General features: G+C 33.5%; 1 protein-coding gene across 1 annotated transcript; it reads left to right on the plus strand.

Moving 5' to 3' along the window:
• Positions 1-5,760: 5,760 nt before the first annotated feature.
• Positions 5,761-12,042, plus strand: LOC106778754 (ATPase 11, plasma membrane-type). The gene is made up of 22 exons (XM_014666740.2): positions 5,761-6,009; positions 6,172-6,263; positions 6,393-6,512; positions 6,623-6,721; positions 6,821-6,958; positions 7,097-7,231; positions 7,357-7,536; positions 7,686-7,892; positions 7,970-8,089; positions 8,180-8,299; positions 8,451-8,573; positions 8,665-8,769; positions 8,868-9,012; positions 9,457-9,621; positions 9,761-9,999; positions 10,171-10,203; positions 10,320-10,401; positions 10,482-10,642; positions 10,844-11,029; positions 11,130-11,312; positions 11,378-11,556; positions 11,642-12,042. The coding sequence occupies exons 2-22, from the start codon at positions 6,210-6,212 to the stop codon at positions 11,736-11,738; spliced, it is 2,871 nt and encodes a 956-aa protein (XP_014522226.1). The 5' UTR covers positions 5,761-6,009; positions 6,172-6,209; the 3' UTR covers positions 11,739-12,042.
• Positions 12,043-13,207: the final 1,165 nt, after the last annotated feature.

A 13,207-nucleotide genomic window follows, 5' to 3' on the forward strand; every position in this document is an offset into this window, starting at 1 on the left:
TTATAAGCAACATTTTGGATTGAGGGAGCTTCAAGAACAGGTTCCTGGGATCGAATTTCACAAGTTTTGTAAGAGAAGTTAAGTTCAGAGGTTAGAATAAGGGGATATTGGTATCTGCTTGTGTAAAGAGGGTTTGAGAAATTAATTGGGTTCTACATTTCGACAATATTTGAGGCCTGAAGGTAGGTAGTTATGGAAGGTTTGAGGTTAAAGCTAAAAATGGTAGAAACCATGAAGTGTATAGGAAAGGAAAATCTTTGGTGGGAGGCTAAGATGAGGCAGACCTTTAAAGATCAGTCAAGCATAGTGGTGTTTTCTAAGTGAGGAGGAAAATAATCTTTTGATAAGAAGGAAGTATATTAAGTGTTTCATACTCATATCAATATCAGTAGGAGGTAATGAATATTCTCAACAATAACGATAATCAAAGTCAATTAGTAAAGTTACTCACATGGGAGAAATGTTTGATTTTGAACATGAGGTCGAGGTTTCAAGTGTTAGAGGGAGAAGCACATTGTTAAGATTGTTCTTGTAGGGAATGACATCTATTAATTCCAGAGCATAGTCAAGGAAAAAAAGGAAGGGAAATGTCTTGAGTAGTTGGAAGGGTGTTTGCAATATCTAATGTTGAAGTCATTATTACAAATGGTCGCATTCAACATGATGTTACATAAATGGTGGAAGTGCTAAGCATTTTGGTTAGGTTTGGGCAACACACTCCTTTGTGTTACATGCACGTGTAAATGAGTTGGATTGTCTACAATTGAGTTAGAGCTTGAAAGGGTGGTTTTGTGATAGCTTTGATCAGTCGATGACTACTTTGGTGTATGACATGCCTTATGGTGGTCAAAAGATCCATAGTTAAAGTCAATTTGATTTGTTTCCTTTGCAAGGTTGGGAAATAATCTCGTGGATGAATTGGTTGCCTTCCAATTTCATTTTGGTGGATTGTGGTACCAAAGAGGTGTTGTTCGATGTTTTAAAAAGGGTAAGTCAATGGATGTGCAATGAGTGTAAATCAAGTTGAAAAGAAAGGGCAGAGTGTTATGTGAGCGAGTGTTGTTTGGCAAGGGCCAATGAAGAACAAACACAAAGAATTGTAATGTTGGAAGTTTTTTAAATGTGTTCCGAAGTAGATGCAAGGACAACCACCTAGAAGTGGTGAGGTTCATTATTGCATTGGTGTCTAGAGCATAACTAGTGCTAATAGTTCCTTATTGGTTGGCTTTTTTGAGAGCGTGGAGTAGAATAACCAGGCGTAGAAGTTGCTAAAAAAAAATAGTGGTTATAAGAAATGGTTATTATAAATAAGTGTATGTTAATTTATTCAAGTGTAAATTTTGGCTAAGGGAGAAATGGTTATTATAAATGTTGTTCTAATGAATGGAAACAATGTTGAGAAAAGGAAATTCCAAGGGTTTTATAAGTTTTATAGAAGTTTTGAATGAGGTTTATCAAATGTGTTGTTTCCTTATCACAGTTAACACAGTTAACGTAAAAGGATTACCTTTTTGAAGTTGACAAAGAAGTGTGAAGAGAGTTTTTCAGGATGTTTAAGAAGAATATGATTGGAACTTCAATTTTGATCATTGTTGGCACTTGAAGGTCTTTGAGATCTATTATGACTCAACACACCAGAAATAAAAATGTATGTGGATCCAAGTGGCAAAGCCAAATGGTGATAAATTATGTTTCTCAATAGTGGGAGGTACATGAGAAGAGCTAGCTTACTAATGACCTGATGGTTAATCTGATAGGGAATTCTTTAAATGGTGGAGATGTCATCTTTGCGAGGATTAGTTAAAGGTGTTTAGTGATCATCAAAAACTAATAGTGTGGACTTTCACAGGGAAAGTTGGACTGGAGATGAACCAAGCAATGGTTTTGAATTGTGGTGTCAACCTTGAAGTGTGAAAGTAATAATAGATGCTTGAATAGAGGAGGGATTCAAGTCACTATTATGATGAGGATGGTGTTAGATTTGGTGGAAAAGTTCAAGGATCGAAGCTTGGGGCAAAGTTGTGAGTGTGACTTCACTTGTATAGTCAATAAACTATAGTTAATGAATGTCTTAAATGTTTAGGAAAGGGTAAATAAAATAATCCTAGGTTGTGAAGTACTCTAGGATTGCTAAGTACTGATCACACTAGTGATTTTAAGTTGAACCAAGGTGTTATTAAGGGAGTGCAAGAATAACTATTTCTTGATACAAAAGTTGTAAGTTTAAGTTTGGAAGTGGAATAATATTGTTGTGGACTTTGTTACCTACTAGCCAAAATTAGTAAAAGAGGCATGATTTTATGGGGGTGTTGACATATAAGGCAACTAAGAGTGTTCACCTATTATAAGGATGTTACGAGTCTTGTGTGATTAAGTTAGTTAAGTGTTATTCAAAGGAGGTGTGAAATGATAACTAACATATTTTTTTAGATTGAGACCAAGGCTATCTTTAAGTTTTGATAAAAGCTCTACAAAAGGTATTGGAAAACGTATGGAAGGCGAGTTCAGTATAATGGATACAAATTGTTTGCCAGACATAAAGGATCATTCAAGCTTTGGAATTGAGGTTGATAATTACGTTTGGGGAGTAATGGTTAAACCAATCTACACTATTGAACATTATATCATTTAACATTGAGGCAAGGTTTTTAGTTAGTTAAGGTGTTAGGGATAGTAACTTGGTCAAGTATAGGTGGTTGTTATAAGAGAGAATGAGGAGAGCAAACCTTTTTTTTCCCTACTCAATGAATGAATTTTTTAGAACGAAAATTATTATTTTTGGAGAGATTGTAAAAACCTAGAAAATGACATTTTAAAAGCGATAATGCTTTAAAAATAATGAGATTCAAATATTTTAATATTCAAAGGTTTTAATATAAATAGTTTTGTTATGAGCGAATTTCATTATTTTAAAACACATAATCTTTCTAGTCAGTAACTTTTTTTCTTGATTTTTTTTTGTTAATTGTTGTATGTGAGCTTTCTTTCAATTGCATGCATCTTTTTAATCATCTACACGAGTCTCTATTGATTAGTGATCATAACAATATGTCTTGATCATTCTTGTGATATTTTTATGTGTAAATAAAACAATATGCAAGTTGGGAGGAGCTTCACTGGTTAGGGTCTTGTTTGTAGTTGGGGTCAAGTAAGGGAAGCTAGTTGTTTTAGGTGTGCATGGGTTTGATAATTTGATTATTTTTATATGGTTGCTCTAATGCAATTGAGGATGTAATTTGATTATTTATGATGAATTTGGTATGTTTTGAATGATTGTCATGTTTAAGTATTTTGATTGATTTTGTGTTGATTGAAGAAATTAGAATCTGAACAATTGAGCCAATTGGCAAGTGTCCTAATATCAAAACCTATTTTTGACCAAAGTAATAAGAAGGGAATACCAAATAGATCAATTTAAAAGGTCTTATTTATCTAATATCATATAATTTCGTCTGTTGGTGTCTGATATAGCTTTGAGTGGTGACAAACTAATGTTGGAGACCAACCTCATTGTGTAGGTCTGACAACATTTTAACATTGGGACCATTAAGCACAACTTTTGCGAATTCCTTGATGTTGGGTGGCAACAAGACACCATTAAGCACAACTTTTGCGAGAAGAATGACATTGAGCATCAAAACTGTCACTTTTTGTGAAAGGTTTGGTGTTGAATGCCATCTTTGAGCACCATTTTGTATGTTGGATATGTTGTTCTTCTTTGGTTGTTTGAAATTGATTTGTTATTGAACTAATGTATTCTTATAATGTTATTTAGTATTATTTGTGGTGATAATTATGCGTTTGGACAAGCATGGTGATGGTGTTGAGAGAATTTCAAGGAGAAATTCATTAAGGTGATAATCTTAGTGCATGCATTGACAATTAGGGGGTCAATAAGGATGTATTCTTATATTCTACCAATTATTCAACTCATATAAAAAGGAGTGGTGATGATAAAAAAAAAATGATAGGATGTCCCGACCATTAGACCCTAAGTGCGAAAGAGACTAACCTTGTAAATTGTAGGATGATAACCCGTATGTTTATAACTCTACAGAGCATAAATACTACTACAAGTGCATACCTATAATGAAGCTTAATGTCAAAGACATGTATCTAGATAATTGAATGTAATATCAACTATTTGTATGTATCTATATGATTTATTTTATTTAATCTATGTTTAACTTATATTTGATATGATTTAATTTTTTTATACTAGTTTACTCTCTCATCTCTTTCGTGTTTTTTTTTTCTTTTACAATAATTACTTTACGGTGTGAATAAATGAAGAATAAGTATTAATACTTTAGTGGAAGAAGATGATGACACAAAATAATTTTCTTCAATTTGTAATAATTATTCTATGAATTTTTTAAAACTTTATGTCATTATTAATTGTTTTATATATACTTTATTTATACAATTATTTACTTTAAAAATAAATATGTTAATTTTTTCTTTATATATATATATATATATATATTTATTTATTTATTTATTGAAACAGTTTTGTTTTACGGATATTATAATATACCATTTTATCATTTATAAACTGCTAAAAATTGAATGTTATATTCAGAAATATAGTTAATTAAATTTACATGTTCGTACTTTCTTAATTTTGTATACTTTGCCATGCTTCATGAAAATTTAAGTCTTCTAATTTTGTTATGTAATTTTAGTTTATAGATTTATTTAATAGAAACGTTGTCAAGGGAGTATGATAATTTATGTATTTTATAGTACATTTTTTATTTAACTTTTATTTTTAAAAGTTTAACATAATATTAATTTTTGTTCATTTATACACTTACTTTTTTTATCTAACTTTTAATTCATAAATATCTATATATCTATCTATATATATATATATATATATATATATATATATATATATATATATATATATATATATATATATATATATATATATATATATATAATATGATGTAAAACTAAAATAAAGAATGAATTATATGTTTCGTTGAAATATTTTTTTATTTATATTTATAATTTAAAAAACCCTTAAACAACATTTTAAAAAAATATTAGTGATAATTGTGTTGATATCAGACTTAGTACTTAAGAATGTATTTTAAAAATAAAATGAAATAACGAAAGTTAGTTTCAAAATTAACTATTTAGAAAGTCGATAAATTAAATATGTATTTAATAAAATTAATTATAATTGTGATTCCGTATTAAAAAAAGTATTAATGTACTATATCAAAATGAAGTGTTACAGCTATTTATTTTATATTTTATATTAACTTAACCCATAAACTTAATCTATACACATTAAAATTTAAATATTAGTGATTATGTTAAATTTAGAAAAAGCACCTGGTCCTTTATAATAACAACTAAATATATGCTAAAAGACGTTTATAACTATTATTATCTAATCATACTTTAAATATTTTCTTAATTCAGTAACCATACTTTTTTGAACATTTTTATTCCTGAAAACGAAATCTGTTAAAAAAAAAAGAAAGATAAAGTAAACGTAAAAAAATTCTTAAAACTGGAAAAATAGATGAAAAAAAAATAAAACGTGCAATTAATTTAAAAAAATATAATTTAAGAAGACGAAACGTGGTTAACAACAGTAACCGTGATTAAACAGTAATCCAGTTTAATTAACACTGGAGAGGGTGACATTCATTCTGCATCAGGAGTCTTTTCTGATGATTCTTTTGCAAATAAATAATAAATTATAGCAAGAACAGAAAAAAAAAAAAATCTATAAAAGAAAAGGAAAAAAGAAGAGAGAAAGTGAAGATGAAAGGGTGAATGAGTTGTGAGTGGTTACAGTTACTTACTGGCTCTCTGTTCTTCTCCTACAAGCTTACATTTCCAATTGCATTTGCAAAAACTGTTTCTTTTTCTGCCATCTTGCTTCTGTTCTTTCTGCAGAGTAGTAGTTGTTGTGGTTTTGTGTTTTTACCTGCAGTTTGAACATCATTTCAGTCCTGGATCCCAAAATTTGGTGTTACAGCCATTAAGGTTGTCCAACTTCACTGCAAACATTTTTCTTTTTCCTCTTCTTTCTTTCTTTATCTTTCTCTGTGTACTGCAATATGCTTTATTACTTCTGCTGTCAGCTCCCACCGTTTGTGCCGTGCACGCCTTCTGCTGATTTCTGAGCTGTTTTTATCATGTTTGCAGTTTGACAAAGTTGGGAGGGGAAGAAGAAGAGGTCTACCATGGGAGACAAGTCCCAAGTGTTAGAGGCTGTTTTGAAGGAAACTGTAGATTTGGTAACAGATCTGAATCACTCTAAGCCTCTTTGAGTCTCTTCCTCGTTGTGCCTCTTTTGGTTTCATTGATGGGTTGTGCTGTTTTTCTTTTCTTTGTGGTGTTTGTGTTTTTTTCTCTGTCGAATGCAGGAGAACATTCCCGTTGAGGAGGTTTTCGAGAACCTGAGATGTAGCAAAGAAGGTCTCAGCAGCGAGGCGGCTGAGGAAAGGTTGGTCATTTTTGGCCACAACAAGCTTGAAGAGAAAAAGGTTCACAGCTTCACTCTTCTTTTTTATTTTTTTTTCTCCCGTACGCGTAGAATAAGTCCCACTAAAAAGTTTGAATTTTGAGGCGAGTTATCTTTCTGGGTGTTTTTCAGGAGAGAAAATTCTTGAAGTTCTTGGGGTTCATGTGGAATCCTCTGTCATGGGTTATGGAGGCTGCTGCTATAATGGCAATTGCACTTGCCAATGGAGGGGTGAGTTGAGCAAACTCAACTTTTGGGATTGCTTAATTGCCATAATCGTGACTTGTTGCTGATTAATTGTTTGTTCCTTGGTATGTTTTTCTTTTGCAGGGGAAGCCCCCTGATTGGCAAGATTTTGTTGGTATCATCACCTTGCTTCTCATCAATTCAACTATTAGTTTCATTGAGGAGAATAATGCTGGTAATGCTGCGGCTGCCCTCATGGCTCGGCTTGCTCCGAAGGCTAAGGTGTCAAGTCTAGCTTCTTTCAGTTTAATACTTGATGCTTTTGATATTTATGCTGTAAAATCTCTTCTTTGCAAAGGATTTGCCTTTTATCTGTGTTTCCCCTCATCGTTTCATTTCTTTTTGTCTTTTGTTGGAAAGGTTCTTCGAGATGGTAGATGGAATGAACAAGATGCCTCAGTCCTGGTTCCTGGTGACATAGTTAGCATTAAACTTGGTGATATTATACCAGCGGATGCTCGTCTACTTGAAGGAGATCCTTTGAAAATTGATCAGGTTTGTGTACTATTCTTGCCTTTTTCATTTTCCTTCAAAATCATATTAGTTTATTGCTATATATGTTATATATTCCAAATGGTTCAGTTACACCATGCTTTCCTCTTTGCTGTGCACTTTTTCAGTCTGCTCTCACTGGTGAGTCCCTGCCGGTTACGAAGGGCCCTGGTGATGGAGTGTACTCTGGTTCTACCTGTAAACAAGGAGAAATTGAAGCTGTGGTAATTGCCACTGGCGTGCATACTTTCTTTGGGAAAGCTGCTCACCTTGTAGATACCACTAATCAAGTTGGACACTTTCAAAAGGTAACATGAAGGCAGACACCATATTTTCAGCCCCCTAAAAGTTGTTAATGTGCTCAGGAGATTTCATCTGTTCTACTTTCTGCTGCTCTTGAATGCTGTTTTTGTGCTTAAAGAGATTTCATCTGTTCTTTTTTCTGCTGCTTATTTAGGTCTTGACTGCAATTGGGAACTTCTGCATATGTTCAATTGCCGTGGGGATGTTTATTGAGATTATTGTTATGTATCCCATCCAAGATCGAGAATATCGCCCTGGAATTGATAACCTTCTTGTGCTTCTCATTGGTGGAATCCCAATTGCCATGCCCACGGTTCTCTCAGTGACTATGGCCATTGGTTCTCATAGGCTATCGCAGCAAGTATGTTAGGTTCAATTGAGTATGTTTGGTGGACATTAGCTAGAAATAGTGATTAATTGGCTATATGATTATTGTAGGGGGCTATCACAAAGCGGATGACAGCTATTGAGGAAATGGCAGGCATGGATGTGCTTTGCAGTGATAAGACAGGGACGTTGACATTAAACAAGCTTACCGTTGACAAAAATCTTATCGAGGTTGGATGCTGAATGGTTTTACTTGCACTGTTGAGACTGTGACTATTGAATCATATGCACATTTTCTAATTAAATTTTTAAACCAATAAGGTTTTTGCAAAAGGCGTGGATGTGGATACTGTTGTTTTGATGGCTGCTCAAGCTTCAAGACTTGAGAATCAAGATGCAATAGACACTGCCATAGTTGGGATGTTAGCTGATCCAAAAGAGGTTAGTCGTTGATATGTTATTCACCATGATTCCTTTGAGGGCATCTTTATTATCTTGAATCCTGAGTAGCTATAATCTGCACTGCATCATAATTTTTGTTCTGTATTCATGTTTGTACATTAATTTTCTTTTCTATCTTGCTTCTATCAAGGCTCGTCTTGGTATCAGAGAAGTCCATTTTCTTCCTTTCAATCCCACTGATAAGAGAACGGCATTGACATATATTGATCGTGATGGTAAAATGCATAGAGTAAGCAAAGGTGCACCAGAACAGGTAACCTACTAGCATTTTTTCTCATGAATTTCTGTTGAAGTCTTGCTTATTACTCTCATTCTGATTTATACAATTATGCCATGACTGCTAGATCCTTAATCTTGCACACAATAAATCAGACATTGAACGTAGAGTTCATGCAGTTATAGATAAATTTGCAGAGCGTGGTTTACGTACCCTTGCAGTAGCATTCCAGGTAATTGATTCATTGCATACACTATCACATCATACTAGACTAATATATATATGTACTTCATGCTAGAGATATTTACTTGGTTTCTCCGTTTTATACAGGACGTTCCAGATGGAAAGAAAGAGAGTCCAGGTGGCCCATGGCAGTTTATTGGCCTTTTGCCTCTGTTTGACCCTCCTAGGCATGACAGTGCAGAAACAATACGCAGGGCACTTAACCTTGGAGTGAATGTTAAAATGATTACAGGTACGTTACATATATGATGAAAACCTTAAGTTTCTTGTATTTGTGCGATTTACATAACTTTTCTTTAATCTTTATAGATAGTTAGTTAATTATTCAAATATTGGGAACAAGCAGTTTGCATCTTTTTTGGATATAAATGAGGGCTAATTATTTGTTGGATTCAGAAAATGTTATTGGGCGACTGAACGAATCATGTGGATTTTTGGTGAAGAGTCATGATTGAGCTTGATTTAATTGACTCAAAACAAATATGCTAGTAGATGAATGTTTTTTCTTGTGCTTAGATTTACAGGTCATTTTCAACCATATCCTTTCTAAGTATCATGTTTATATTCTGCACTTGGAGAAGATGAGTCTGATTTTGCACCAGTATATTTGTCTAATCTTATTAACACCATATACTCCTCGTGATCTCATTTATTTCTTCCTTATTTTCTTTTTCAGGGGATCAGCTAGCCATAGGAAAGGAAACTGGCCGGCGCTTGGGAATGGGTACCAACATGTATCCTTCATCTGCATTGCTTGGGCAGGACAAGGATGAATCAATATCTGCATTACCTATTGATGAACTGATTGAAAAAGCAGACGGGTTCGCTGGTGTTTTTCCTGGTGTGTTTCTATCTTCATGTTTGCAATTGATTGTTTTTAATACTATTGGTGATCATGTATTGGATGAAAGATTGATTATCAATTGGAAGTAATTGATCAAAATGCGCTTGTTTTCTCATATTGATTTATATTTTGCCAGAGCACAAGTACGAGATTGTGAAACGTTTGCAAGCCAGGAAACATATTTGTGGAATGACTGGTGATGGAGTGAATGACGCACCTGCACTCAAGAAGGCTGACATTGGTATAGCTGTTGCTGATGCAACTGATGCAGCTCGGAGTGCATCTGATATTGTTTTAACAGAACCTGGCCTTAGTGTTATTATTAGTGCAGTGTTGACAAGTCGAGCCATCTTCCAGAGAATGAAAAATTATACAGTGAGCAATTGAACTTTTCCTTATTTAATCACTTGTTACTTATGCCATGATAGTATTTCATCGTATTTTCTATTGATTTTTGAGGAAGTTTGTTTTGTTTAGGCTTTGTGCACTTGGCCAAATACTGGTGCTTATAATACCATTTGACCCATTTGTTATTATTTCATGCAGATTTATGCTGTCTCTATTACAATTCGTATAGTAGTAAGTGAACTCAGCTCTGGAATATATTTCTACCTTAGGTGTCATCATTGACGAGATAGGTCTTGGGGATTGGTCCAATATTCTTACCATGTTTTGCATCTTTGACATGCTTGCAGCTTGGTTTCATGTTACTAGCTCTCATATGGAAGTTTGATTTTCCACCTTTTATGGTTCTCATTATCGCCATTCTAAATGATGGTCAGTTGTTTCTTCTCCCTCAACTTGCATCTGTGTCTGTAGTTTATTAGCTGCTAATGTTATGGTCTCTGATTTTAAAGGTACTATCATGACAATTTCAAAAGATCGAGTAAAACCATCACCTCTGCCTGATAGCTGGAAGCTAGCAGAGATATTTACTACTGGCATTGTGCTTGGAAGTTACTTGGCAATGATGACAGTCATATTCTTTTGGGCAGCATACAAAACTGATTTCTTCCCGGTACATCTTTTGACAGTCATTAGTTTGTTCTGTAATTTATTTCGATTTGGTCATATGTAACTTCTGTTATACCAGGAATGAATCCGATGATTCACTGAGTATTATAATTTAATGTTTCCTAATAAATTGTGTCAATGCCAATTTATTCCATTCCTTGATTTCGGATGTTTCATTGATTTATCTTACCTATCATCTGTGAAGCGAGTTTTTGGAGTCTCTACCCTCGAAAAAACTGCTCATGATGATATCCGAAAACTAGCCTCGGCAATCTATCTTCAAGTGAGCATCATTAGTCAGGCCCTTATATTTGTGACTCGGTCTCGGGGTTGGTCCTATGTTGAACGTCCTGGTATTTTGCTGATGACAGCTTTCGTGATTGCCCAGCTTGTAAGCCTTTTAAGCACTTATTTTGTGTTGTTACAAATTTTCCAATTACATGAAAAGATTGAAGAAGGGATGACTTTGGTGATTGATCTGGTATTGGCAGATTGCTACATTGATTGCGGTATATGCGAACTGGAGCTTTGCTGCCATTGAAGGCATAGGTTGGGGTTGGGCTGGTGTAATATGGCTATATAACATAATATTCTACATCCCACTTGACCCCATCAAGTTTTTAATTCGATATGCTTTGAGTGGGAGGGCTTGGGAGCTTGTGATCGAGCAAAGGGTAAGTTTTAGATTTGTTATGGTATGAATTTTGGGTCCATGCTCATGTATTTGATCATCATGCAGATTGCATTTACAAGACAAAAGGACTTTGGAAAGGAGCAAAGGGAACTTCAATGGGCACATGCACAAAGAACATTGCATGGATTACAGCCACCTGACACCAAGATGTTCACCGAGCGCACACATTTCAATGAACTCAATCAAATGGCTGAAGAAGCTAAAAGGAGAGCCGAAATTGCTAGGTAGAGAAACGTCACTACATTGCCATTGTGACAGAAACTGTTTCTAATTGAATTCTTACTTTTTGCTTTCTAATTGTTTTTGCAGGCTGCGAGAATTGCATACACTAAAGGGTCATGTAGAATCAGTTTTGAAATTGAAGGGGATTGATGTAGACACAATTCAGCAAGCATACACAGTTTGAAGATGCATGTTATATATTTGGATTTGCATACGGTTACTGTAAAGAGAGCACAATTCAATGATGGTGACTCTGGTGAGAGTAATAGGAACATAGTGATGGTTACACTCTATAGTTGAGTTGGGTTCAATCTCCTCTCACCCTTTTGATAATGCTATATAAGCTCTATCTATATGCCTTTTCTTTCCTGCTGTCAATTTTTCCTCCACAGTTTCATAATGCAACATCTTCTATCTTTATCCATTTAGATTCAAACTTCAAGTTATGAATATAAGGAAATATCAAGGAGATACAGTTTTGATTAGAAGTTGGAATGTCTTTACTGTATATGCATCAATGCATGCAGCATCTTGTCTCTCTGCTTTTCTCAATGAATAATGCAATAGTTTGATATAAAATCAGTTCAGGTTTAATATGCTTAAATATTTGAAAATTTTGAAATTTTCTGTCCAAAGAAAAGTTAGAGATTTTGGCAAATGACCGAGGAAATAGGCAATGAGTCACAATCGATGATGATGATGAGAAAGCAACTGCTGCAATTTATTTCAAGGAAAAACCAAAGTGAAGAGGAATTCTGAATGAGTGAAAGTAAAGGAAAGCCTACTCAATGCTCAATCCAGTTTTATTTATTTCTTTGTACTTTTCGTACTAATATGCATATTTTATTAAAAGCTTAAAAGTCATGTAGATAATTTTAAGACTAGTATTTAAAATTAATTGTAATTTGTTGAGGTGATATATTTATTTTTTTTAATTGAATAAAAAAAATTAAAATGTTGAAAACTAATATCATAACATTATTTTTCAACAGTTTCTACTAAAAAATTGACAAAACAGAAAATACGGATATGATTAAAGATAAAGAAATTATAATCCAATTTGGTTGACGTTACAATCAAGATATGATGAGGAGAGAAAGGCCTACTTTGCATTGGAATTTCAACAACCAAAAGTTCTAATAAAGAATTGAGAGAGAATTGTCTATTGTGGAACTTGAATATTTTTTTTTCCTTGTATTTAAATTTTCAATTCAAAGTAAAAGAATTTACTCTATTAAAATTTCTTATGATTATGACATCAATAAAAATATATAGGAGTTTATCTATATTTGATTTTTTCTATATTTTTTTTTGTCAATTTTTGGTAGAAATTGTTTGTGTATCGTATGGCTTGAAGATCCCGACAAATAAAGAAGAGTGGACAATCTAACAAGCTAAACACTTAAATCCGATCAAAATAAATATAAAAACTATCTGGCCAAGTATGAGTGTAGGCTAGACGAACGATCTTAGCAAGAAGGTACTTCTTAAGGAACATCAAGAATCAAGGTTGAGGATAACTACCAATTAGTATAATGGGTTGAAAATGGACCGAGATAAGCATTTTACTAATCTTTGGCCCATCTAAAAAAACTATAAATAAAAGATCAAATGTAAGAGGTAAGTGATCATATTTATTGTGAATTTAAGATT

The sequence above is a fragment of the Vigna radiata genome, unplaced genomic scaffold (genome assembly GCF_000741045.1).
Source record: "Vigna radiata var. radiata cultivar VC1973A unplaced genomic scaffold, Vradiata_ver6 scaffold_349, whole genome shotgun sequence".
Taxonomy (NCBI): domain Eukaryota; kingdom Viridiplantae; phylum Streptophyta; class Magnoliopsida; order Fabales; family Fabaceae; genus Vigna; species Vigna radiata.

Bases quoted from the DNA above. Each gene is read 5' to 3' on its own strand.
- LOC106778754 (XM_014666740.2), top strand. From the start codon at position 6,210: ATGGGAGACAAGTCCCAAGTGTTAGAGGCTGTTTTGAAGGAAACTGTA. The intron at 8,300-8,450 runs GTTAGTCGTTGA...GCTTCTATCAAG, and splicing joins TGTTAGCTGATCCAAAAGAG to GCTCGTCTTGGTATCAGAGA. The intron at 10,643-10,843 runs GTACATCTTTTG...TCATCTGTGAAG, and splicing joins ACAAAACTGATTTCTTCCCG to CGAGTTTTTGGAGTCTCTAC.